General features: G+C 44.3%; 1 protein-coding gene across 2 annotated transcripts in view; it reads left to right on the plus strand.

Annotated features, from left to right (window-relative positions):
- Positions 1-25,749, plus strand: part of WDR35 (WD repeat domain 35) — a 91,971-nt gene that overhangs the window by 39,261 nt on the left and 26,961 nt on the right. For both annotated transcript variants that reach the window (XM_065401337.1, XM_065401338.1), the window contains 5 exons: positions 7,319-7,463; positions 14,012-14,081; positions 17,013-17,066; positions 23,530-23,639; positions 24,951-25,161. In XM_065401337.1, coding sequence (XP_065257409.1) covers positions 7,319-7,463; positions 14,012-14,081; positions 17,013-17,066; positions 23,530-23,639; positions 24,951-25,161 — 590 coding nt within the window. The remainder of the gene's footprint in view (positions 1-7,318; positions 7,464-14,011; positions 14,082-17,012; positions 17,067-23,529; positions 23,640-24,950; positions 25,162-25,749) is intronic.

Consider the following 25,749-nt stretch of genomic DNA (forward strand, 5'->3'; position numbering starts at 1 on the left):
ACTTTCATCTTTCAGGAGATGTTTTCCCATGCTTGCTCTCTGCTCCAGAATGATTGTTCAAAAAAAGTTTGAGCAAAAATATTCAGTAATTTTTTAATATGAGAGTACAAAATATATCTCTGTATTAATATATATATATATTGTAACCCTTTAGCAGCTCTATAGCCACAATGGCTGGAAGTTGAAATTTGGCAGTAGTAAAGAAAAGGCAAAGTGTCTTATTTATTCAAGAGAACATTGGTTGTAATTTCACCATGTTATGAAGTTTTTAAAATAGCTTACTGAGCATGTGTGGCACTTTACTTTTTATGAGCTCATGAAGTGCAGAGTTAAAGAAGGATTTGCTCTTCAAGCGCACATAGCTAATTTAGCTAGGTAGTGAAAGCATATTGAAACAGATTGCCCTAAAACTGGGAGGGGTTAATGAGTTTGAGTTGCTCATAAGTAAGGCTATGTTTTAGTCACGGGCATTTTTAGTAAAAGTCATGGACAGGTCACGGGCAGTAAACAAAAATTCATGGCCCATAACCTGTCCATGACTTTTACTATATACCCCTAACTAAAACTTGGGCGGGGGGGGGGGGGGAAGGGGGGTCTGAAGCTGTTTGGGGGGTGCTCTGGGGGAGGTGGTCCAGGACTCCCGTTGGTGCTGGGGGTGGGGCCAGGCCATGGCATGTGGCCTGGGATGCCCACTGGTGCTGGGGAGGAGGGTTGGCAGGGCTGGCAGGGGCTCCCTACCTGGCTCCGCATGTCCCTGGCTCCTAGGTGGCGGAGGAGTGAGGGGGCTCCACGCGCTGCTCCCGCCACAAGCGCTGTCTGCACAGCTCCCATTGGCCGGGAACCGCAGCCATTGGAAGCTGCGGGGGCGGGGCCTGTGGATGCGGGCAACATGCGGAGCCCCTTGGCCCCTCCTCCACCTAGGAGCTGCAGGGCCATGCCAGTGGGAGCCAGGGAGCTCCACCACCCCGAGGTAAGCACCTCCCTGCACCTCCCAGCCCTCTGCCCCTAGCCCCCTCCCACACCCCCAAACTGCTTCTGCTGGCCCAGGGGCTGCCTGGGTCGGGCAGCCCAAGCCAGCACCGGCCGCTGCAGAAGTCATGGAGGTCATGGAAAGTGATGGAATCTGTGACCTCCATGACAGACTTGCAGCCTTATTCATAAAATTCTCAGAAGAAGAGGGGCTCTTTCCTGTGCACCTCTTGAGACCCTGATGTCAGATTCCCAGTCTGCTTGATGTATTTTTGGAAACTGCATCTTCAGATTCTGCAGAATATAGGCTTAATTTTTTTAATGAAAACTTAACTTTTAGCCCTCCTGGTTGTGAAAAGAACTTTGTGATTGTAAATCAGTGCATTGTTGTCTTCAGAGAGTCTGAAACAATGACTCTAAGAATCATGAATGTTGCCCCCATTAATCTTATTTGAGGTATTAATTCCAAAACTAAATATTTAGTAGCTGACTATTTTATCAGGCGAAATAGGGGTAGGAGTGGTAGTTAAGTCCATAGGAGGAACTGGGAGTTGCTGCAGGTATGGCAATGAAGAGGGAAGAGAACTGAAGTGACACAAAGACAGGGAAGGAGGAGGAATACAGGGAAAAGAAGATGTGAAAGGAAGAAACGCAAGATCCAGAAATATTTTGTGATCCTAAAGGCAAGCTTATTTTCTCACTTAATGCTGCTGAACATAACTTAACATATAATATTGATACCTAAAAGTTCAGTTACTACATAAAGGTCCTATTCTGCCATTTTGTGAACTTCACATTGATGGCACTAAGAGATCAGTTGTGGATTGAGAACATATTCCTAAATTTATGCCCAGATCCATAGATCATAATTAAAATTAAATTCATCCCTCTTTAAAGGCTGTTTGACTCCTGAGTGAATGAAGTAGAATATTCTGATATTGTCCAGCCAGTTAGTTCCTGATTATGTAATTTTGATGCACTATTCACAGTTATTGCAAGCAGCAGAGCTTCAGAATCCTGGAGAGTGAATCCCCCTTTTGTGTTTTTCATCTTTTCTGTCTTTTTTTAAAAACGGCCTAAGAAATTCCATGCCACATACCTACACTGATGGACATGGAGGTTACGCAGTTAAGCACTTGAGTCTCAAGGAGCCAAAGTTAAATTTACATGTATATCTTCAACTCTTCTTGCAACCTTTCAGTTCACATTTTCTGACTTTTGAGTGCCTATCCATGCAACTGTAACCTTCTGTTTAATGTAGAAGTTGTTTTGTAGGGACTGTCTGTTTCAATTTAAGTCACAGTTTAAAATCCAGATAGACAAAAGCTGAAGATTGGGTTTCAGTATTTCTGTCCTCACTCTGTCTTTTACAGATCTCTTTACAACTGCACATAAGAAAGGAAAAACAAAATCCCATTCGTAAATTCTCAGTCATTAAAAAAGAAAGAAACTCTACTGAACTGAGTATACTGCCATGGATCCAGTCAGGCCTGAATTATAAAAGAGAGTTCAAGTAATTTGGAAAAGGCTTCTTTGCATTCTCTATGCAACCTTTCCTATCCCTGTAATTTTCTATCCTCTCCTTGATGGTCCCTTAGTCTGTTGCATGGTAAGATGTTTTCTTTTATCAGCATTTAAACATTCTCTCATTCTCTGACTTCTAAACAACAAATGAGAGGGAAAAAGTCTCAATTTCACTTCTATTTTTTCTTCATCTTTAGTGTCAGAAGACCTATATAATACATAGATTCACAATGTTCCCTGCTAATATCAATTCATCATTTATAAAAAAGCTAGGCATTAAATCCTTCAGCTTCATAGGAAGGCAAATACTTGCGGGTAGGACTATTTGCGTTCTTGAGTCTTGAAAGACTTCTGTAGCCTTGCTAGTTCAGACTTAACAAACATGTCTATAGTAAGCACAGCCAAAGACGCAACATTTTTTTTGTTTCATAGGCATCCTGTAAAATTCCTATTTAAGTTGGTCTGCCAGAGTTATAGAAGGAGCTGAGGCTGGAAGTGAAAAAACAAATATCTTTGAATGACACAGTTCTAGAACACAGTATTCTGGTTTTACCACCTGTTGTTTTGCTTGATTGCATCCTCTTAAAGATAGAACTGTCTGTTACAATTTTAAATGTCATTCACCTCTCCAACATGGTAACAGCTTTTACTGGGCATGTATTATTGGATATCTATAAAATCAAACTCTTAATATATTTTATACCACGCCCTTAATTATGGTTAAAGTTTCATGATATCAGGAAGTAATTAGTCTTGATTCAGCAAGGTACTTAAGCACGTGTCTAACTACAGTATAAGCGCATGAATAGCCCCATTGAAGTCAATTTGAATGGGAGGCTTTTATAAACTTTAAAGAGAGACCTATATATTTCCAATAAATTGTTTTAAAATTTCATTTGGATCAACTCTTTTAACAAATAAATATCCTCCTGCAGGGTTTGCAACCCAAACATTGCAGCTTTATAATGGTTCATTAAATTAACTGTTAGTAAAACTGACTATTCATAGTGCCAGCTGAGGAAGAAACTTTTAATAATCTCAGGTATTACATGCAGTGTAAGTAAGGGATTTGTTTTTTAAAAATTATTTCTAATGCAGTACCCTTATTTCAATTAAGATGATTCTTATTATTCTTACTGTCTTTTAACTGTACCTAGTGCCTATGGAAATGTTAAGTCTTTCTTTCTTTCTTGAATATTCCCACTTCAGATTGTTCTTTTATATACAATGACATAATGCTTCATTGAATTCAGTCCAAAAAGAAGTGATTTGTGTAGGTAATTTTTTTCAGTTTTTGCCATAATATCTTCAGATTTCCCAGCAGTATCTTTAGAATGGTATAAGAACAAAAGCTGTTCTTTCTAAGTTCCTTGTCTACCCACCTTAGTGTGTGTGTGTGTGTGTGTTCATGTGTGTGTGGGTGAAAGGTAGTGAAACTCTTACAAGCTCTGCACACAAACTAAGCCCCACTCAGTCAAGATGCCAAAATGAGGCACCATTATTGGTAGATTATGCAGATGTTGAAAATATAATCACGCATGCTCTCTGGCTCCTGCTGGGCTCCTTGAGCTTGGTTCCCCCTTATTGTGAGTAGAATACACCCGGGGCTCTGCTGGGCTTCTCAGGGCATGTCTAAACTATGGGCCCTACAATGGCACAGTTATAATGCTGCAGCTTGCCACTGTAGTGTTGTAACGTAGATGCTTTCTGCAGCAACGGAAGGGGTTTTTCCATCAATGTAGTTAATTCACCTCCTCGAGCAGCAGTAGGTAGGTCGATGGAGGGATTCTTCCGTTCACTGAGGGTTAGGTCGGCATAACTATGGTGCTCTTGGGTGTGAATTTTTACACTTAAGTGTAGACCAGGACTACGGCTTCGCTCCCCCTCATTGGGATTCTGATGCCATGCTAGGTTCATGGGCTTTGGCTCCTTGATTGTAGAGAAATGAATGAGTGGTTGTATATGCTAAGCCCAGTCGCTGGTGGCAACACAATGTCACTCATAGTAAATTATGTAGATTTTTGTAATATACTTGTTTAAGGGTGGATTTGATTTAAATCATGATTTAAATCACTAGTCAGGAAGACTCGATTTAGTCATGGATTTCTACATAAAAGTGCATTCTTTTTGATTGTTATAACCTTAATACATATTCTTCACAACTCAGAGATATGAGACCCAAACTGGGTCTCTTTTACGGCCTGCTGCCATTATAGGTTTTCCCTTCTAGTGCGAGAATGGTATGGTAGATCTCAAATCAATGAAGGCTACACTCAGAAAGACCTCAAGACTTCTGGAATATGCTGCTCAAGCAGTTTCACTTTTGTTTCTACTGCCTGTTCCTCCCTTCTCACATTTATCACAGAGCCTAGTAATACAATTAGGGAGTTAGTGGCAGAGGAAGAGATTATTTGTTGTTTAAGAAGGGTAGGTAAGATTGTGTTTTTACTTGTGTTTTGAAATGAGAGGAAGAGTTAATGAGGTGGATGAATAATAGAAGGCTGCTTTAGATAGCAGAATGTTTGGAAGAGAATGTCCTCATGTGAATAGTGATGAGATGAGTATGTGACAGTGCAGAGATTAAGATGCTGAGGGAGAGAAGAGAGACTGGAGGAAGTTCATGGAGGGCAATTTTGAGCCGGGTCCTGAAATTAATGGGGCATCAAATGCAGTTATCTGAATTCTTGGGATGATGTGTTTGACACTATTTGGTGTGTTGTCCTAAATCTAAAACCTCTGATTTGCAATGAAAGATACTTTTACTTCTCGGAAGTCAGAAAAATGAGGTCACTGTTTTATTTGTAAAGGATGACAGCATTCCGATTGTTGTGAGATTTATAGCTGTGGACTAATGAGAAGAATAGAATGAGCTCTGTCCCCTGTGATTAGAGTTCAGGGAATAGTCTGAGTGAATCTGGTGAAGTTGGACCTTTAGCTGTAGGTAGAAACGGAGCTAATTGTTGAAATAGACATGTAAATGAATATATAAAATATAAACAGTTACATAAAATATATTTAAACAGTATATTTTAAAAATATCATTCAGATACCCCTAAGTATCAGCATCTGGCTTCCTCAGCCTACATTTACTCTTCTACAGTACTATACAGCCAGGAGCTACCTTGTATAATCCCCCTCAGACTCAGAAAGGTGAAAACTCATTCAGCCATTCTTTATCCATCTGTCTGCTTTAATATTGTTTCTGCTTGTGAAAGGCTTTTAGCTCCCTCCAGAGCTATGCACAAGTGATATGCAATAGAAGAATTTGAATAATTTAATGCCAAAGAATTGGATTTTGAGTTCTCACTATGTTACCTGTGTGAATGAACCTTTCGTTCTAGCCTGAGATGTGGAATTTTTTGAATTTGATTTCTCATTTGGCTTGGGTTTGGAGATCTCTCCTATATCCTCTGCAGTGAAGACCAATACAAAGAATTAATGTACCTTCTTCGCAGTGGCCTTGTCTTCCATGAGTTTTCCTTTAGCACCTCAATTGTCCTATGGCCCCTCTGACTGTTTGTCAGGCTTCCTGCTTATGATTTACTTAAAAACTATTTTGCTGTTAATTGTTGTATATTTAGCTAGATGCTGTTCAAATTCTTTCTTGGCCTGCCTTATTATATTTTTACACTTGATTTGCCAGCGTTTATGCTCCTTTCTATTTTCCTCACTGGGACTTGGCTTCCAATTTTTAAAGGATGCCTTTTTGCCTCTAGCCACCTCTTTTACTCTGCTGCTTATCCAGGGTGGCTATTTTGGTCCTCTTACTGTTTTTTTAAAATTTGGGGTATACATTTAGTTTAAAAATATCATAACAGAGACTCAAATAGTCTCCATGCAGTTTGCAAGCATTTCACCCCTGTGGCTGTTCCTTTTAATTTCCATTTAAAAGACTTGTTGGTTGTAAAATTTAAAAGAAGGCAAAATGCATGTTTTTCTCGGGCCAAATCATTAAGTCCACATTAATGAAGGAGGATTTCAGGATTTGGCCCTTTCATAATTAATTAAGACAAATCTGTCATGCATACAGCACTTTCAAGTCATGTGTTTTGCTCAAAATTCTAATTGTTTTCACCTAGTTGCAGTCAAGGAATCCTGCATAGTGCTTTATCTTCTTTGGGCCATGCTATTTGCTATTTGCCACTTCAAATGTTTTCTTGACGTATATATATAAATAGGTTGAATATATAATACAAATAGTTAATCCTAAATCAAGACCAGGATATTGATTTTATTGCATACACATCATTAGAGCTTTGCTTAATATTCCTAGAATCTTCTTACTGATCTGTAGCTTGAAAGTTCATCCATTCAGTTCGTTGAACCACATTAAACCCCTCCATGGACACTCTTCTTCAGAATTAAAGTGACTTTAATACAGTTTAATACATTTCCAAAGTGAATTAAACTAAACTAAACTGAATTAAGGACACACAATAAGTGTGTCCACACAGGGGTTTAATGAGGTTTACCTAATCCACTTTAAAAGTTCATTTGGATTAGCTTTCCTGAGTGCGAGACTTTATGTGTTAAACTGTGTGCACAGGTATTAAGAAGTGGTAGGGAAGATTCAGTTGATTTAAGCTAACTTGATTGAGCTCACATGATTGAAAAACACCCTTCTTTTGCCTGTGTATATACAGCTACAGTGAAGTAACTCAGTAATAAATGAAATATACCGGTATTCTGTAGTTATTTTTTCCATAGGACTAGAGAGATGCAATTCTGTCCACTTGAGCAAAATTTCACTTGTTTCCATTTGATGAATTTGGTCCATGTTTTAATTTGCCATTCTAATTTTATTACTGTTTGGGTTGTATTACAGGACCATTATTTGTTACAATGACCAAAACCCATGTGATAGCAGCTTCAAAAGAAGCATTTTATATCTGGCAATACCGTGTTGCCAAGAAGCTCACAGCAATGGAAATTAATCAGGTAGCACGGACTAGAAAAGAAGGCAGAGAGAGGTTTGTCTCAGTTTTTATATATATATATATATTTTTGCTTTAGCACAACATGATTGTTAAGAGAGCCTTCCTGGAAATATCCACTCCTCTCCTCTCATCATTTTTATGACTTCAGTTTGCTGACTCATAAGCCTATCTAAGGCCTTGTCTACACTACGAGAGTACTTCGATTTTAGTTAATTCGACTATGTGGAATCGATATTACTAAGTCGAACGTGTGTGTCCACACTAAGGACAGTAATTCGACTTTGTGAGACTTTGTGAGTCCACACTAACGGGGCAAGCGTCGACATTGGAAGCGGTGCACTGTGGGCAGCTATCCCACAGTTCCCGCAGTCCCCGCTGCCCTTTGGAATTCTGGGTCGAGCCCCAAATGCCTTCTGGGTAAAAAAATGTGTCGAGGGTGCTTTTGGGCGCCTGTCGTCATCCGTCCGTCACTCAAGCCCTCCCTCCCTCCCTCCCTCCCTGAAAGCGCCGGCGGGAAATAATTTCGCGCGCTTTTCTGATTACTGACAGCGCGGACGCCACAGCAGTGCGAGCATGGATCCCGCTGCGACCATCGCTGCAGTTGTGGCAGTTCTCAACGCCTCGCAGCTTCTCCTCCACCTGTACCAGAGGCAGCTGCAGATCAATCATGAGAGGAGGCTACGGCACTACCGTGACGGCATGAAGTCGGACACTAGCTCCGACCTCTCTGAGAACATGAGACCCAGCGCCCAGGACATCTCGCTGTCACTGGGTCTTGTTGATACTGTTGAACGGCGATTCTGGGCCCGTGAAACCAGCACGGAATGGTGGGACCGCATAGTGCTGCAGGTCTGGGATGAATCCCAGTGGCTGCGCAACTTTCGCATGCGGAAGGGGACTTTCCTCGAACTGTGTGAGTTGCTGTCCCCTGCCCTGAAGCGAAAGGACACCCGGATGCGGGCAGCCCTGACTGTCCAGAAGCGAGTGGCCATAGCCCTCTGGAAGCTCGCAACGCCAGACAGCTACCGGTCCGTCGCTAACCAGTTTGGCGTGGGCAAGTCTACCGTGGGGGTTGCTGTTATGCAAGTAGCCAGGGCAATCGTCAAGCTACTGCTATCTAAGGTAGTGACCCTGGGAAACGTTGAGCTCATCAGAGATGGCTTTGCCGAGATGGGATTCCCAAACTGCGGTGGGGCTATAGATGGGACTCACATCCCTATCCTGGGACCGGACCACCAGGCCAGCCAGTACATAAACAGAAAGGGATACTTTTCCATGGTGCTGCAAGCACTGGTGGACCATCGGGGACGTTTTACCAATATCTACGTTGGATGGCCTGGCAAGGTTCATGACGCTAGGGTGTTCAGGAACTCTGGTCTGTGTAGACGGCTGCAGGAAGGTCTTTACTTCCCGGACCACAAAGTAACTGTTGGGGATGTGGAGATGCCTACAGTGATCCTCGGGGACCCTGCATACCCGCTAATGCCCTGGCTCATGAAGCCCTACACTGGCGCACTGGACTCAGGGAAAGAACTATTCAACTACCGGCTCAGCAAGTGCAGAATGGTGGTGGAGTGTGCTTTTGGCCGTCTCAAGGGCAGATGGAGAAGCCTACTCACTCGCTGTGATCTCAGCGAGACCAATATCCCCATTGTGATAGCTGCTTGCTGTGTGCTCCACAATTTGTGTGAGAGCAAGGGGGAGACCTATATGTCAGGGTGGGAGGTTGAGGCAAATAGCCTGGCTTCTGATTACGTCCAGCCAGACAGCAGGGCGATTAGAAGATCACAGCGGGACGCACTGTGCATCAGGGAGGCTTTGAAAGCCAGGTTCCTGACTGAACAGGGTCTCCAGTGACTTTTTACTTTGTGGACACAGATGCTGAACCTGCCCCCGTTTCTTTACCCAGTTACTGTTGACTATCCTTCCAAGTTACATACCCCCTTCCCCACCTTCCCAACAAATAAAATCTGTTCTGTTCTGTTAATGAACAAGGTTCTCTTTTTTACTGTTTTCGCGGGAATGTTTTAAACCGGGGACGCAGACTGTGGCGGGGGGCGGGCTTACTGTTTTGATGCAAATGATGCTTCTAAAGTCCGGGAATGACAGGCTCCGCAGTGCTGCATTGGTTGTTTCAACGCAGCCTGCCAGCAGTCCTGGGCGGGACTGGATGTATGTGTCGGCCAAGTGACTTTCTGGCAGGGGGCGGAGGGTAACAGATCCCCTGCTGCGTGGCTCTGTGATCCAGGATAAGGACCGCGGCATAGGATCTCTAACTGCCCTCCCCCGACACAAAGTCACAGATCAACCCCCTCGCACCCCAGAACAAGAAAACCGCCTCCCAGACTGACCAGGGTAACTGGTGACTGTGCTGTGTATGTGTCCTGATGCTGGACCTGCCCCCGCCTCTGTAGCCTACTACAGGTGACTGTCCTGTCCAAGTAACAAACCCCTTCCCCCCCTTCAGACAGAATACCCTCCAAAAGACACTCTCGGAAACAGTACTTAACAGAAACAGATGTTTTATTACGAACCGCACATGAAAAGGGGGGGGGGAAGGAAACTTGGACATGGGCTAGTGTGAGATGGGTAGGAAAGGACTTTTCAAAGTTTGGAACGAGAGCCTTCCATTGCTGCAGCAGTGTGCAGTGGCCGACTGACAGTTTTAACGGCCCTTGCCGCCCCTCCTTCTTTGTACTTTTGGTGAGGGGGGTGTGGGACTTGGTGGCGGGGGAGGGCGGTTAGAGATAGACAGCAGCAGTGCTCTGTCCTCCTGCCTCCGGTCTTGCAGAACATCCACTAGGCGCCGGAGCGTCTCCGTTTGCTCCCTCATTAGTCCAAGCAGGGTTTGAGTAGCCTGCTGGTCCTCCTGGCGCCACCTCTCCTCCCGTTCCATGACTGCTCTGTGCATTTGTGACAAGTTCTCCCTCCACTGTGTCGTCTGGGCTGCCTGCTCTCGTGAGCACTCCATAAGTTCATAAAACATGTCTTCACGAGTTTTTCTCTTCCTTCTTCTAATCTGCGCTAGCCTCTGGGAGTGTGATGCCAGGCTGGGTTGGGAGACAGTCGCAGATGTGTCTGTGGGAATGGGAAAAAGGGAGTAAATTCCTGAGACAGATAAATGAAGTTGCTAACAAAGAGCATAGTCTTTCTCTGTGAACAACACCATGCACTGCACCTTTCACATGCGCACTCAGGACAAGGTCGAATTTTCGGCCCTCGCCTTATGTGTCTGGGGTCCTGCAGTTGCGATCAGAGAAGCGTTGCAGGACACCTCTACTTCTGCTGCGGGAAAACATGGTAAGCCGTAGACTTGTGGCAGCTTAAACATGTAATAGTAGCACTGGGCTCCTTTCGCACTGAATGCAAGGCCACTCTCTGCTGGCAGCAATCAGGGAAGCATGAGCTCTGCCCCTGTCCCACCACCTCGCGGCTGTCCCCGGGAAAGATCCCTGTATGCTGCCCCTCTGCCGCCTCCACCGCGTGGCTGTAAAGCAGTCCAAATACTAACATTCCCCTCCCTAATTTAAAGCAGGGCGTCATGTGTGACATAACCCTCATGAGGATCTCGGAGACCGAGAGGGGAAGGATGCTGCGTGAATGCATGCAGAGGCCTGGGCCATATGCCGCCATGCTGTGCCGCGCACTGATCCCCGACTACCTCATGGACTCATGGCGTGGGAACGTGTGCTACCACGGGGGACCAAACAAGATTGCCCTGCCGTTGAACCTCGTGCGCATGCTGGAGCGGTACCTCCAGGAGAGCTATGCGGAGCTATCCCAGGAGGACTGTCTGTCCATTCCCGGGCACATTGACCGCCTTTTCCTTTAAGTTGAGCATAACGGACTACAGAGTGGAGGGGCCGTGTTGTGGACTAATCATGAATATACGGACAGTACTTGATTTTCTATACATAGTTAGTAGTAAAAAGTTTACTAAGCCAACTAAATCATGAACAACAAATTACTGATATAGTTATTATTCCTGTTTTGTTATAAATAAAAGTTTCTATGTTTAACTGAGTGACTGAAAAGCCCATTCTTAACAATATAAATATTCCACTTATGTTAAAATGAAATGTTTAGATGTTTAAAGCACTCACTGCTTGATCCTTCCCCTGATTCGGTGTCCGGGGTAAGGGCTGTGGACGGTTGGTAGGGGATCTCGGTAAGGGTGATGAAGAGCTCCTGGCTGTCGTTGAAATCAGCGGTGCAAGCGCTGTCGACTGCCTCGTCCTCCTCATCTCCTTCCTCATCTTCCCCGTCACCTAACATTTCCGAGGAGGAACCGGCCGTGGACAATATCCCATCCTCGGAGTCCACGGTCACTGGTGGGGTAGTGGTGGCGGCCGCACCTAGGATGGAATGCAGTGCCTCGTAGAAACGTGATGTGTGGGGCTGGGATCCGGAGCGTCGGTTTGCCTCTTTGGTTTTTTGGTAGCCTTGTCTCAGCTCCTTGATTTTCACGCGGCACTGCGTTGCATCCCGGCTGTATCCTCTCTCTGCCATGGCTTTAGAGATCTTCTCATAGATCTTTGCATTCCTTCTTTTGGAGCGCAGCTCTGAAAGCACGGACTCATCGCCCCACACAGCGATGAGATCCAAGACCTCCCGATCAGTCCATGCTGGGGCCCTCTTTCTATTAGATTGCACGGCCAACTCTGCTGGAGAGCTCTGCATCGTTGCTAGTGCTGCTGAGCTCTCCACGCTGTCCAAACAGAAAATGAGATTCAAACTGGCCAGACAGGAAAAGGAATTCAAATTTTCCCGGGGCTTTTCCTGTGTGGCTGGTCAGAGCATCCGAGCTCTAAGTGCTGTCAAGAGCGTCAACAGAGTGGTGCACTGTGGGATAGCTCCCGGAGCTATTACCGTCGATTTCCATCCACACCTAGCCTAATTCGATATTGCCATTTCGAATTTAGCGCTACTCCTCTCGTTTTCGAGGATTACAGAAGTCGAATTTAAAAGAGCTCTATTTCGAACTAAGTAGCTTCCTGGTGTGGACGGGTGCAGGGTTAATTCGATGTAACGGCGCTAAATTCGATATAAGCTCCTAGTGTAGACCAGGCCTAAGTAAATGAATGAGAATAGTTTTTAATGCATAGTCGTTATCCAGAACTGCTTTTGGTTAGAGCATTTTCACAGTCTCCTCCTGCCTCTGTGACCTCCTGTTCATTGTCTCCTTTGGTGGCTCCTTCATCCTCTCCCACTCTCAGAGCTCCGTCTTTGGCTTCTTTTCTTCTTTACACACACTGTCCCTAGGCAAGCTTATCCACTCCCATGACTGTTTCCATGTTGATGACATCCACAGCTACCTCTCAACTCCTAACCCAGAGGCAATGCATAAGGGAAGGTCACGTGACATCCCCCCGCCCCCGATTTTCTGCCAACAGCTAAATGTTCTGAGGGGACCCATCCAGAGGGGCCACTGCAGACTCTGCCCCACAGAGCAGTGAGGGTGGGCAAGGCCTCAAGATGCCCAGCAGCGAGGAGGCAGCAGCTCTCCCTGGCAGCGGCACTCACCATGGGTCTGTGCAGCATGGGGAGGGAGGAAGCAGTGGGGCAACTGGATGCGGGCTGAGCCTCTCCCCCCTCTCCCAGCCCTGCTACATGTGGCTGCTTCTCCTTCCTTGCTGCTGGAGTCCCAGCGTTTCCTGCTGCCTGCTTTGCAGACCTCCACGGGGTGAACGCCATGGGCCTGTTTCCAGGGCAGAGGTCGCTCTCCTACTCCTATAGCAGGGGTTCTGCCTGGGGGAAACTGCTCCCCTCGCACTGTAGCAGGGCTTGCCCTACCTTCCATTAGCAACAGCCTGGCGCCCCCAGCCCAAGATGCTTGGCATTGCTGTTTGCCCTCCTCCCCCAAATGTTCCTCTGTGCCCCCCCCCCCAGGGGGGCACACCTCACAGTTTGAAAACCTCTGTTCTAGATCCAGAGGTGACGCATGAGGCCATGCCACCCCCCGAACCTTTAAATTGTGCCCCCCCTCCTATCAACACTTACTTGTCGCCTCTTCCCTGACCTGTCTCACTGTAAACAAACTCATATCTCAGACTGTACAGTATCTTTCACCTTTACTCCTGTATGGCCTGTCGTCATCTCAAACTCAATGTGTCAAAAGCTACACTCCTCATTTTTCTTCCAAAATGTTTCCTTCCTGCTCCTGTCTCCATTATTGGCAATAGCTTCACTATTCTTCCTGTCTCTCAGACTCCCAACCTTGGTGTGATTTTTTTTTTTTCTTTTTTTTCCCCCCCCCCTTCACTGGATTCCATCCTCCTTCCACAAAGATACTATTATTATCTCCACAGCATCCTCCAAATCCACCAACTCCTCTATTCCCACATTTCCATGTTAATCTTTGGTACTATATGTATAACAATAATAATAACTCTGCTTTGAATTGACTTAAAGGGGCTAAAAGATATTACCTCACCCACCTTGTCTCTTTTAAAGGGACACTGCCAGAGCTTAAAAACTGGCTTACTTTTAATCTTTCCCCAAATTGATGCACTTTTTTCAAGATTGCAGATACTTGTTTTTCACCCCACTCTTCTCCTTTGAAACCCTACTCTTTTGCATAGGATTTATCACATTGATGATATCCCTTCTGGAGCTGCAGATGGAGTGCTTGATTACAGCAAGGCCATTCAAGTAAGTGACCCTTTTAACCGTGTATATTACACTATCATTGCTTACTTAATAATTGTGAGCATTACTCTGTTCAGATTAATACATTTTAAAATGTGTGTGGCCATTTTGTTTAAACTTCCTTGTATTCCCACCTCCTGCACATGTTGTTCCTCCCTTTCTGCTGCTTATTATCATCATACGTTTATACAGTACCATGAATTTTACAGAACATAGAAAAGGCATGGTGCCTACCCTAGAGAGTTAGAAAGAAAGAAAACAAACATGATGCCCATGAGACATCAGTAATTCAAAAATTTGCCAGCTGCTCTTTTAACTGCGCTATCAAGATGTACACATGCTTACGCTGAATAACCTTGACATCTTTGTATAGTGTTTGTGTTCTTCCTCATCCCTGTTCTCCCTCCTTCACCTTTTATTACCCTTACTTGTTTCATCATGTCTAAAACAACAGCTGTGGGCTGTTCAAATCAGGGACTGTGTCATCTTATTTGTTCAGTAAATTTGGGAGCTATTATTAGTACTATTACAACTACATTTCCCAGAGTTCAGGGTCATAATAAGCATCACTGTTTACGAGTGATGCTTGATAGTTTCTTCCCAGAGCAGCAGAACCCTGTGGCTGCTTGGTAACCCACTTTGAGCTGCTTTCTTGTAGATTTACAGTAGGCAAGATGCACTTTCCTACTATTGATCCCCAACTGCCAGAGCAGTTCACCTGTGGCTTCTTAGACTGTAGGGGAGAGAAGTTATAAAGGAAGACAGGTGAAGTTACTTAGTAGACCGAATACAGATGAAATTTTGAATTGACATGAACAAATAAAATAGCTGAGATGTCTCTTATTAAAGCAAAGCAACACATATTTTAAAACATTTTAAATTGAAGACAGCTGTGTTTTAAATAAAAGAGAGAAATATTATTTATTGACTTACAAATAAAACACAGAAATGCTGCTATTTTCTCATAGGGCAAAATCACTGGATTTTGTAAAACGGTGAGAGTGTTCTCTTCATAGAGATGTCACGTACAGTTCAGCCACTCATGGGAATTTCAAGTAGACTGGAGAATCTGCATTTTGGAAATAGTTTTATTTATTAAATGACTATGGTACACTGAGAGCCTCTCTGCCATAGTGCATTGAATGGAAAGCTCTGCTTCCAGAGCAGATGAGTAAGTAGTGAAGCTCAATACTACTATCCTGAATGAACAGTAAATGAGACACTCTGAAATACAAATAAAGGCACCTTCAGGGCTCCATAAATAATATTACAAAACAGTGTAATGTGAAATAACCAAATACTAACTACTGAAGTAATGCAATACATTTTATGTTATTAAAATTAAGTGTGTTTTCTGTACCGCAGTGTAGCATGAAAATAGAGCAGTCTAATTGTTAAGCTAGAACAACAGCTCATACTAGTTTCATAACTAGGCATTCTGTGACCAAAACAAAGGCTAAAAGGACCAAGTCACTGCCTCCTATGGGGAAAAACTCTTGAGAAGGGGAAGGTGTAAAGAAAATGTAAGAGAAACAAACCTTGTAGAACTTCCTGGAATTATGATTTTGGTGGGAGGGACTTGGGGCCATGGAGTAAATCTCAGGTCTCCTCTGTGGTGATGGATGCTGCCCTGCTTATCCCCTGCCTCCCCTCTTACCCGACTTATATTTAAACATAGGCTATAACCTACGCAGCATTGATGAATGTAAGAAGTGTGTCCAGTTTAGACATACCAAAACATAGGGGAAGGGAGTCTCACTGCCATTGGCTTGGTCTTCCTTCAATTGCTCAGTAGCAATGGAGGGAACCCAGGGAGTGTGTCACCGTTCAGTGCAAATGCACCTGTATGTCCCCTCAGTGACCCAGTAAGGGCACCCACTCTCGGCTTCCATCTCCCCAGCCATTGCCTTTCTGGGTGGAAACACGCATCTCTCTCCCTTCTGACTGGGATATTTCCAGGCTGCACAGTTCCCTGCTGTCAATGTGTATTTCCCAGCACAGATGGGTTGCCCATGGACGCCTGCTTGCTTTCTCTTCAGAGGTGGTTAGCAAGTGTAATTAGTACAGATATAAGCTATCACAAAGCACTTCCTCTGCAAGCCTACTTTACTCTTAAGGTAAAAAGCATTACAGCTTAAACATATTAAAAACAATAAAGAACCGACATGCATGCTAATAAGCTTACCAGAATTAACCTCAACCCTAACATGGTTCTCTCAGGATGCAGTCCTTCCATCCCCCATCCAGTGTGATTCCTTAGTGGTCAAAAGTTCATCACATCTTCAGCTCAGAACAAGCACGCTCATAACATGTTTAGTTCACCCTTTATACAGTTCAAGGATCTTTGGTCAAGAGTTTCCTTCCAGAGATTGCATTAATCTTGTCTTCCTGCTAAAAAAGTTCCATACAGTCTCACAATAGCACATAAATATTTGCAGTTTTAATACAGTGAACTTCAAAGATGTTAAACTTAATTCAATAAAGTTCATTCAGGATGTTGCAGGAAATAGTCAGTATCACAGGGAGATAATACTACTTCCAGCTGTATTGCCTCCTACCAAGATTTTTGTATGAGTCCTTCAAATAGGACTACACCTGGGAGAACCTCCCACATAATTTTTTTTATTATACTATTTAAGGGATGTTTGGAGTAAGAACAGTCTTTCATAAAGTCAGTAAATTAATTCCAGGTAAACTGAAAATTTTCCTGGTAGTTTGAAGTAACTTTAAATCATTGATCTGTACCAAGCCCTTTCCAGGGAGTATCTCTGATGCATTTTGCCTTTCCTCAGTGGCAAAAACCTAAGTCCATTCCCAGCTTTTGCTCTTCTAGTTTGCAGTTAATTGTATTGTTGTTCTGCTACTGTTCTTTGACAATGAATTCTTACTGAGGTGATTAAAACTGGTGTTCTGGTGGCATTTATATGCTTTCAGGGAACAAGGGATCCAATCTGTGCAATAACCGCATCTGATAAGACACTAATTGTGGTAAGTGGCATAGTTTAAATAAGCTGACCTTAGGCAGTCACAAGTAAAGTTGGAAGAAACCTTCACAAGGGTTTGAATAAGTATTCAAACTTCTGAAACTTTTTCTGAACTGAGTTACTATCCCGTGATCAAATCCCCCTTGCATTACTCACATGAATACTGTAGTGGCATTGATTTATATTGAGGCTATGCAGATGAGGAAAGACAGCCAGTTTAGCTCCAACTTTGTAAACCTGGCTTGTGAACCAGAAATGGAAAGTGTCTTTCGGCCTCACCGTAGAGTGAATTTGACATCACTGACACATTGTAAGTAAAACACGTGTGACTTTGAAGGGGACATTGAACACACTCTTTCTCACATGCATGTGTTTTATACCGTGTAAAGAATAGATGTCTTCTCACTCTGCCCACCAGCTATGCTTCAAGCATGTATGCTCAGCGTTGAAAAAACATGCAGATTCATTGCCAAAGGCAAATGAGCCTATGCACCCCAATAGAATAGTGTATGCAATATTATGATGTATTTATACATTGACAGACTGGCAAAATGGTGATGTTTTGGCTTTTTTTTTTAAAATCGGCTCTGAGCTCAAATTTACCATTTTGTTCAGCCTCACAAGGTATAACATAAGTAAAACAATATTATATATAAACTATGCTGGAATGCAGAGGCTCAAGTCCTCTTTTGAAAATTTTGTTTTTGAACAGTTTTTATCTAGAAATTTTTTTAAAACGGACAAATTTTCAGAAAGTAGCATCTCATGTTGTACTTGTAATTTTGCACTTGTATGTGCAAATACTTCATTGCATGTGCAAGACTGAAGGCTGGGTTGAGTCTGGCTGAAAATGTGGCCCTATATTTTTGTCTTTAAACTTTTCAAAACTGAAGTGTCACTGGACGCTGGAAAAAATCTCATGGTGCATTAGTGTGTCTTGATTTGACCTTGTTAGTGTCTTCTGTATTGGATCCAAGACCTCTATGAGTATGGGCTCATTCTTGCTAGGATAGTTTTCACTTTGGACAATCAGCCTTTGTCATAAGGAGCTATTCATATGATGCTCTAGATCTTTTGTCATCTACTTACAAAAGTAGTATGTGAGCATTGGCAAAGGAAAATGAAGTATTATATTGCTTTCCAAAGGGTCTGTCTCATAATAATCACTAAAGATGGGTTAAGAGAAAGGCATAGGGAATAGGCTATAGAAAGCCTTAGTATTTATTGTGGTGTTTTTGTGCACTTGGGATGAGGGATGGACTCCATGTCCCAGGAAGTCTTTTCCAGACCCTGAATCTTTGGGTATTTAAGTTAAAAGTGCACCTATTTACACATGTTGGTAGTTTTATATAAGACTATAGGTAATACCACATTTTTATATTATATATATTATAATAATCTTCCAAATGATAGATATGAGTATTATTATTGTTTTATTTAAGTCTCAACAATGTGCTTGGTACTGTACAAGACAAACTTCAAGAGAGTCTATGCCCACTGGTTTTATAATCCAGAAGACAGAGAGAGAGAGAGATGAGTCTTGTGGGAGTGGAGGGGAAAAAGGAAGGAATTATTCTAGATAATTTTCCATATTCTTAATCTGATGACTTTTGTATTATTTCCCTTTATTGGCCTCACAAAAGAAGTGGGTCTTTAAGAGGGATTTGAATGAGGAAAGTGTGGGAGTCCAGCATGCTGGGTTTGGAAGTTTGTTCAAGGCATAAAGAAGGCATGAAGGCTAGAGTGGGAAAAGAAAATGAAAAGGACATTGAGGTTGGTGGTGTTGATAAAAGATGAGGGGAAATACATAAGAGACAAGATCAGATATGTATGCCAAGAATGGATTGTGTGGCAACTTGAAGATGAGGATGAGGAATTAAACTTCATATTGTGAGCAAGAGGAAGCCATTGGAGCAATTCAAAGAAGGGAGTGATGTGGGTGAGGAAAATAATTGTGACTGATTTATGTTTTGGATGTGATTGGAGTGACATATATAGCAGAATTCAGAGGTTCTTCTTCGAGTGCTTGCTCATGTCCATTCCATTCTAGGTGTGTGTGCTCGCCACATGCACCGGTGCCGGAAGTTTTCCTCTCGGTGGTATCTGTAGGGGACTGGCTCTGGTGCCCTCTGGAATGGCACACATAAGCTGTGGTATAAGGGGTGCTGCCAGCTTCTCCCATCCTCAGTTCCTTCTTACCGCCAGTGACAGTGCTGGAACTGCTCCTTGCCTCGGCAAGCATTGCGTTACCCAGTAGTTTTCTTCTGCATAGTGTGTAAATAGTTGCTTAAGTGGTTCTTTTTTCCTCCCCGCTTGGGCCGCAGTAACTATGGACTGGTGGATCTGTGGCAGTGGAGTACACCCTGCAGTTTATTTCTACCCCTCCCTCCCACCTCCCTTCCCTGTCCCTCTTCAGGGACCCTACTCACGAGCAGCTGCTTGGACAGGAGGTACAGGCCCTTCTACAAGTTGGGGCTGTGGGGGAAGTCCCTGCGCATCGAAGGGGAAAGGGGTTCTATTCCGGGTATTTTCTCATTCCGAAGGCCAAAGGCGGTCTCCACCCCATTCTGGACCTGCGGGACTGCAATAGATATCTCAACAAGTTGAAGTTTCGCATGGTCTCACTGGCCTCCATCATCCCTTCCCTGGATCCGGGAAACTGGTGTGTCGCCCTTGATTTGAAGGATGCCTATTTTCATATATCAGTATTCCAAGGGCACAGATGTTTTCTGCATTTCCTGATGGGGACCACTAACTACCAGTTTACAGTGCTTCCCTTCGGCCTTGCAGCAGCACCAAGGGTGTTCACCAAATGCATGTCGGTGGTGGCCGCTTACCTCAGACGTCGGGGTATCCAGATCTACACGTACCTCGACGACTGGTGCAGCGGGGCTGCCGGTAAGTCAAGCTCCCTGCCTGTGCTAGACTCTACTGACGCCCGGGCGTTTCTACCACAGGACAGGTTCGACTCAATGTCAAAGCTAATTGCTGACCTCTTTGTGCACCCGATCACCACATCCAGAGTCTGTCTCAGGCTTCTGGGCCACACGGACAGCATGCATCTATGTGGTCCGCCACACAAGGCTCAAAATGTGGCCCCTCCAGCTGTGGCTGGTACTCCCCATCCAGAGATCACCTGGACAAGGTTGTCGCGATCCCGTGCAGTGTACTCATCTCCCTAAAGTGGTGGTCCGACCCAAAAGGGGTGATGACAGGAGTGCTGTTTGCGAATCCTCGGCCCGAGGTCTCGCTGATATCGGATGCCTCAGACCTCGGATGGGGGGCACAGCTTGGGACAATGCAGACCCAGGGAATTTGGTCCCCGGAGGAGCGTTCACTGCACATAAACATCAAAGAGCTCAGGGCCATCCGCCTAACTTGCGGGGTCTTCCTCCCCCAGTTGTCGGGTCAAGCGGTGCGAGTCCTGACAAACAACGTGACCTTCATGTTCTATGTGAACAGACAAGGGGAAGCATGATTGTCGGCTTTTTGTCAGGAAGCCATCCATCTGGGATTTCTGTATCTAGCACGGAATCCACATGGAGGCAGCGCATCTCCCTGGTGTTCACAACACGCTGGCCGACCGCCTCAGCAGGTCCTTTTGCTTTCACCACAAGTGGGAGTTCCATCCCGAGGTCACCTGGATGATCTTCCGCAGGTGGGGAGCTCCCCAAGTGGACCTGTTTGCCACCAAACAGAACAAGAAATGTTGGCGTTTCTGCTCCCTGCAGGGTCTAGGCAAGGGCACCCTTTCAGACGCGTTTCTCCTGTCATGTGCAGGGGATCTGCTGTATGCTTTTCCACCGATCCCTCTTATCAGCAGAGTTCTGTCAAAGATCAAGAGGGACAAGGCTCATGTCACCATGGTCGCTTCGGCGTTGCCTCACCAACACTGGTACCTAGTGTCACAATAAAATTGCCCCCTCCCCCTCCAGGGTTCCCTGGGTAAGCACCAGCACTGTATATTGCTAATGCTTTGAGATGCACTGGAAAGAATTTCGGGGAGAGTAAAGGTGTAAGTGTGGAGTGAAAGAAGACTTCTTTGCAGGTTGCGAGAGTTCCGAAGGGGGAAGAAAGAAAGAAAGAAGAGAACGGGTTAACGCGAGCTCCAGCTAGGTCTGGAAATAAGACGCTGACTCCAGCCCAAGGCCACGGCACACAACCGACTCTTGGCAGCCTGCCAAGAAAGACGGGGGCCTGAATTCCAACCCCGATCAGCTGTGAGAAAGGAGGAGTCAGCTAAACAGACCTGCAGGGGCTGCGAAAATAAGCGAAACGGCAAAGGCCAATGAGAGGAAAAACAGAGTCTCGCGTCCCTGAAGCCAGTGTGTTTTGGGAAAGCTGAGGACACCACAGAAAGCCGGTTTGGACTGGTACAAAAAGCACAAAAAACAAAAGTCCCTAAACATAACACCCCCAAAACTCCCAAAACTTAAAACCCTCCTAAAAAATAAAGCACGTCAAAAATCAACAGCAAACCCTAAACAGCCTGTGCACAGAACAAAACTCTCGTCCACCCTTCCCCTTCTTCTTACGTTACACCCAGGCTTGGCCAGCCTCGGGTCATGCATGTATAAGTATAAAAGTGGGGTTAGGGCATGGGCACTAACACTTTTTCCTTCCTCTAAGTAACATAAAAAGCACCCTGCACTCACCACTCTTATGTCATTAATAAAGCTTTAAAACTTAGTTACTTGGTGTGCTCCTTCATCTCCTCCCCTAACAATCCTGCGGCCTCAGCCTAATCACCTAACGCCCCAAAAAAATTAGTAACAAAAATCTGCCACACTAGCCATAGCCACTGCCTGAATCTCCTGTTCCAGGATCACAGTCGGCTCCTGCACCCGAACCTCGCCCCGCTTCACCTCATGGCTTGTCTGCTGTGTGGCTAAACCCTGAGAAGTGGGCCTGCTTCAGTCAGGTGCAGCAGATTCTCTTGGAAAGTAGGAAGCCCTCAACTAGAGCTAGCTAAATGGAAGCGGTTCTCCTGCTGGACAGCGGAGCAGGGTATCTGTCCAACCCAGTCGTCTCTCCAATCCATCCTGCTCCAGGTGAAGAATCAGGGCCTCACTTTCTCCTCCATCAAGGTCCACTTGGTGACCATATCGGCATTCCACCCGCATATTTAAGGTCAGTCAGTGTTTTCTCATGACATGACGGTCATGTTCCTGAAGGGCCTGGAAAGGCTCTTCCCACCAATCAGAGACCCGGTTCCCCAGTGGGATCTCAACCTGGTCCTCTTGAGGCTCACTGGCCTGCCCTTTGAGCATTTGGCCTCCTGCTCCCTCTCTCATCTCTCGTGGAAGGTGGCTTTTCTGGTGGCCATTACCTCAGTGAGGAGAGTCTCTCCGAACTGCGGGCCCTCACGTCGGAGCCACCATATATCGTCTTTTACAAAGACAAGGTACAACTGCGGCTCCATCCGGCCTTTCTGCCCAAGGTGATGTTCTCCTTCCACGTCAATCAAAACATCTTCCTCCCGGTGTTCTGCCCCAAGCCACACTCTAGCAAGGAGAGGTGGCTACACGCATTGGATGTTGGACGTGCGCTGGCTTTCTATCTGGAGTGCACCAAACTGTTCCGCAGATTGACTCAGCTCTTCGTAGCAACAGTGGAAAGAATGAAAGGTGTCCTTTCAGAGGATCTCAAACTGGATCACCTCTTGCATCCGTACCTGCTATGAGCTGACTCAGGCCCAACCGCCGTCGATTGTGGAAGCCCACTCAACCAGAGCACAAGTGTCCTCCGGTGGCCTTCCTAGCCCATGTCCCTATCCAGGACATCTGCAGGGCCGCGACGTGGTCTTCGGTGCACACATTTACCACACATTATGCCATCAGCCAGCAGGCCAGAGACGACGCTGGGTTCGGCAGGGCTGTGTTGCAGTCTACACGTCCAGGAACTCCTATCTGCCTCCGGTGGTACTGCTTGGGAGTCACCTAGAATGGAATGGACGTGAGCAAGCACTCGAAGAAGAAAAGACAGTTACCTTTTTTCATAACTGATGTTCTTCGAGATGTGTTGCTCATGTCCATTCCATGACATGTCCATCCCCGGTCCTCCTTCCCCACTGTCGGAGTTCCCGGCAAGAAGGAACTGAGGGTGGGGGGAGCCGGCGGCGCCCCTTATACTGCAGCACATGCGCACCACTCCAGAGGGTGCCAGAGACGTTTCCTTATGGCTACCACTGAGGGGAAAACTTCCAGCACTGGTGCATGTGGCGGGCACACACACCTAGCATGGAATGGACATGAGCAACACATCTCGAAGAACACCAGTTACGAAAAAAGGTAACTGTCTTTTTGTTTAATGTTGTGTTGCTTTTCCCTCTCTGTGTTTCTTCTGGTTTGTCCTTCATCCAACAAATCTTAGTCTTAGGACAGCATATAAATAAAGGTTTGTTAAACAGTTTAATATTAGGCAAGTTATATAGGCTGCCTCAATATGCAAAATCTCCTTTTTTCTAGGGACGTGAATCTGGCACTATTCAGAGATACAGTCTTCCTAACGTTGGCTTACTTCAGAAGTATGTCCTGAACTGTCGGGCCTATCAAATGTCTTTGAATTGCAACTCCAGGTAAGTCATAGATCTGGTTCTAACATAGCCACTTGATTTTGAAATAATATTCTAATTGATTGGGATGGTTTACTTGGGACTTATTTCACGGGTTTAAAATATATTATTTAATCTAGGAGACAGTATAGTCCAGTGGGTAGGACACTGAACTGGGATTTGAAACCTGGCTTCTATTACTTGCTTTCCATTGGCTTCCAGTGTGACCTTGTGCTACTACTTAATTTCTCTGTATTTCCTTCTCCCCATCTGCAAAAGGGGATAATAATTCTAACTCCCCTTTGTAAAGCACTTGAAGATACATGGATGAAAAGTGCTATTTAGGTGCCAAATGTTTTTTATTTCACTAATAATGTTATTTTTCATTAACATTGTTATTCTTATATCCCGATTGGCTCTCTTCTCCCACTGATGCACATACATAGTCTCCATTAGGATTAATAGGAATTATTTGCACGCGACTGACAGATGATATGCGGTGATTTTCTCATTTCATTCTTTTTATGTTAAAGATGCAGAAGTTATAATTGGAAGCTTTCCTTTTCAAAACTGGTGTTTTAATCTTCTAGTTTGAAACTTCTTATACAGGGAATTCTTTAGGATTGTCAAGCTAATATATTGAAGGATAATCCAGTTAATGTCTGCAATTGTTTAAAATACTGTTAAAATATAATTTCTTAAAGTTTGTCAGAAACTTTAAGAAATGTTGATGATTTCCAGTTATGCAGAGATGTGTGAACTTTTTTTACTGCAATGGAATATTTCATTATATTTGCTAGTCAATGCTTACTGTAAAATGTGGCAATAATTTAGTACAAGAAATTTTAAAAGTACCTTTGAAAATGAATTATCTTTGAAGACTGACATTTGGTTTTGGGCATAATACATGGTACATCTTACTGGTATGGCAATCACGAAGTCAGCTGTGGCGGGTCAGATTTTACAATTTGCTGAGCCCTTGTAAAGTACTGGGTGTTCCCAATACACATTGAATGGGATTTGAATACATTCAGTACCTTGCAGGATTAGGCCTTAGATGTGTAGATGAATGTCTGCCATTTGGAACTGTGTGTCTTTATTTCATTCTTTCCACTCTGTGGCCTTACTCTTTTCTCACACTGGTATAAATCAGGTGTAGCTGCATTGAAATCAGTGAAATTACACTGGTGTAAAATTACTGAGAGATCAGAATCAGGCCTCCAGCATCTAGTTTATTCTGTCTGTTGCAGAATGATTGTAAATTTACAGATTTGAATAGTACTAATCAGCTGTTTCATTTCACCCCCCCCCCCCCACCCCACCATTTTCTGTTAGTCGTCTTGCTATCATAGACCTTTCTGGAGTTCTAACTTTCTTTGACTTGGATACGCGGGTATCAGACAGTACAGGACAGCAAATCGTAGGCGAGCAGCTGAAGTTGGAGCGCAAAGATGTCTGGGATATGAAATGGGCCAAAGATAATCCAGACTTGTTTGCTATGATGGAGAAAACAAGAATGTATGTTTTCAGAAACTTGGATCCTGAGGTAAAACAATCCACATAAGTAAATGAGTCATTTACAGTGTATTCCATATTGTACATTTGGAATTCTGAGACTAGTAGGGCTTCTTACAAGCTTAAAGTTAAGCAGGTACTTCCATACCTTGCTGAATCTCAGGGCCTATATCTGGAAGTTTCAAAAACCAGCTAGCTCTGTTGTGTAAGTGCTGCTTACAAAAATAAATTGCCAAACTCCAGATATGTTAGAAAAATGAAAAGGAACATCTGCTTTTACTTATATTCGGCTTTTATGAGATTACAAAAAATAGTGCTTATTGATATTTATTTTAGATATCATCATGGCTAGGATTTTATTGTAAATGTATGTTAAAACATGGAGAGTTAAATCCACATCTGACCTTTTTGTTATAATCTAGATATAGAAAAACATGTTTGTCCTAAATAATATACAAATTTTAATTGTCTATACATCAGTGGTCTCCAACCTTTTTATGCCCAAAATCACTTTTTGAATTTAAGGGCAACCCAGGATCTACTCCGCCCCTTCCCTTCAGTCCCGCCCCTTTCCCGAAGCCCCACCCCTCTCACTCCATCCCCCCTCTCTCCGTCGCTC

This window comes from Emys orbicularis, chromosome 3 (assembly GCF_028017835.1).
Source record: "Emys orbicularis isolate rEmyOrb1 chromosome 3, rEmyOrb1.hap1, whole genome shotgun sequence".
NCBI classification, from domain to species: Eukaryota; Metazoa; Chordata; order Testudines; family Emydidae; genus Emys; species Emys orbicularis.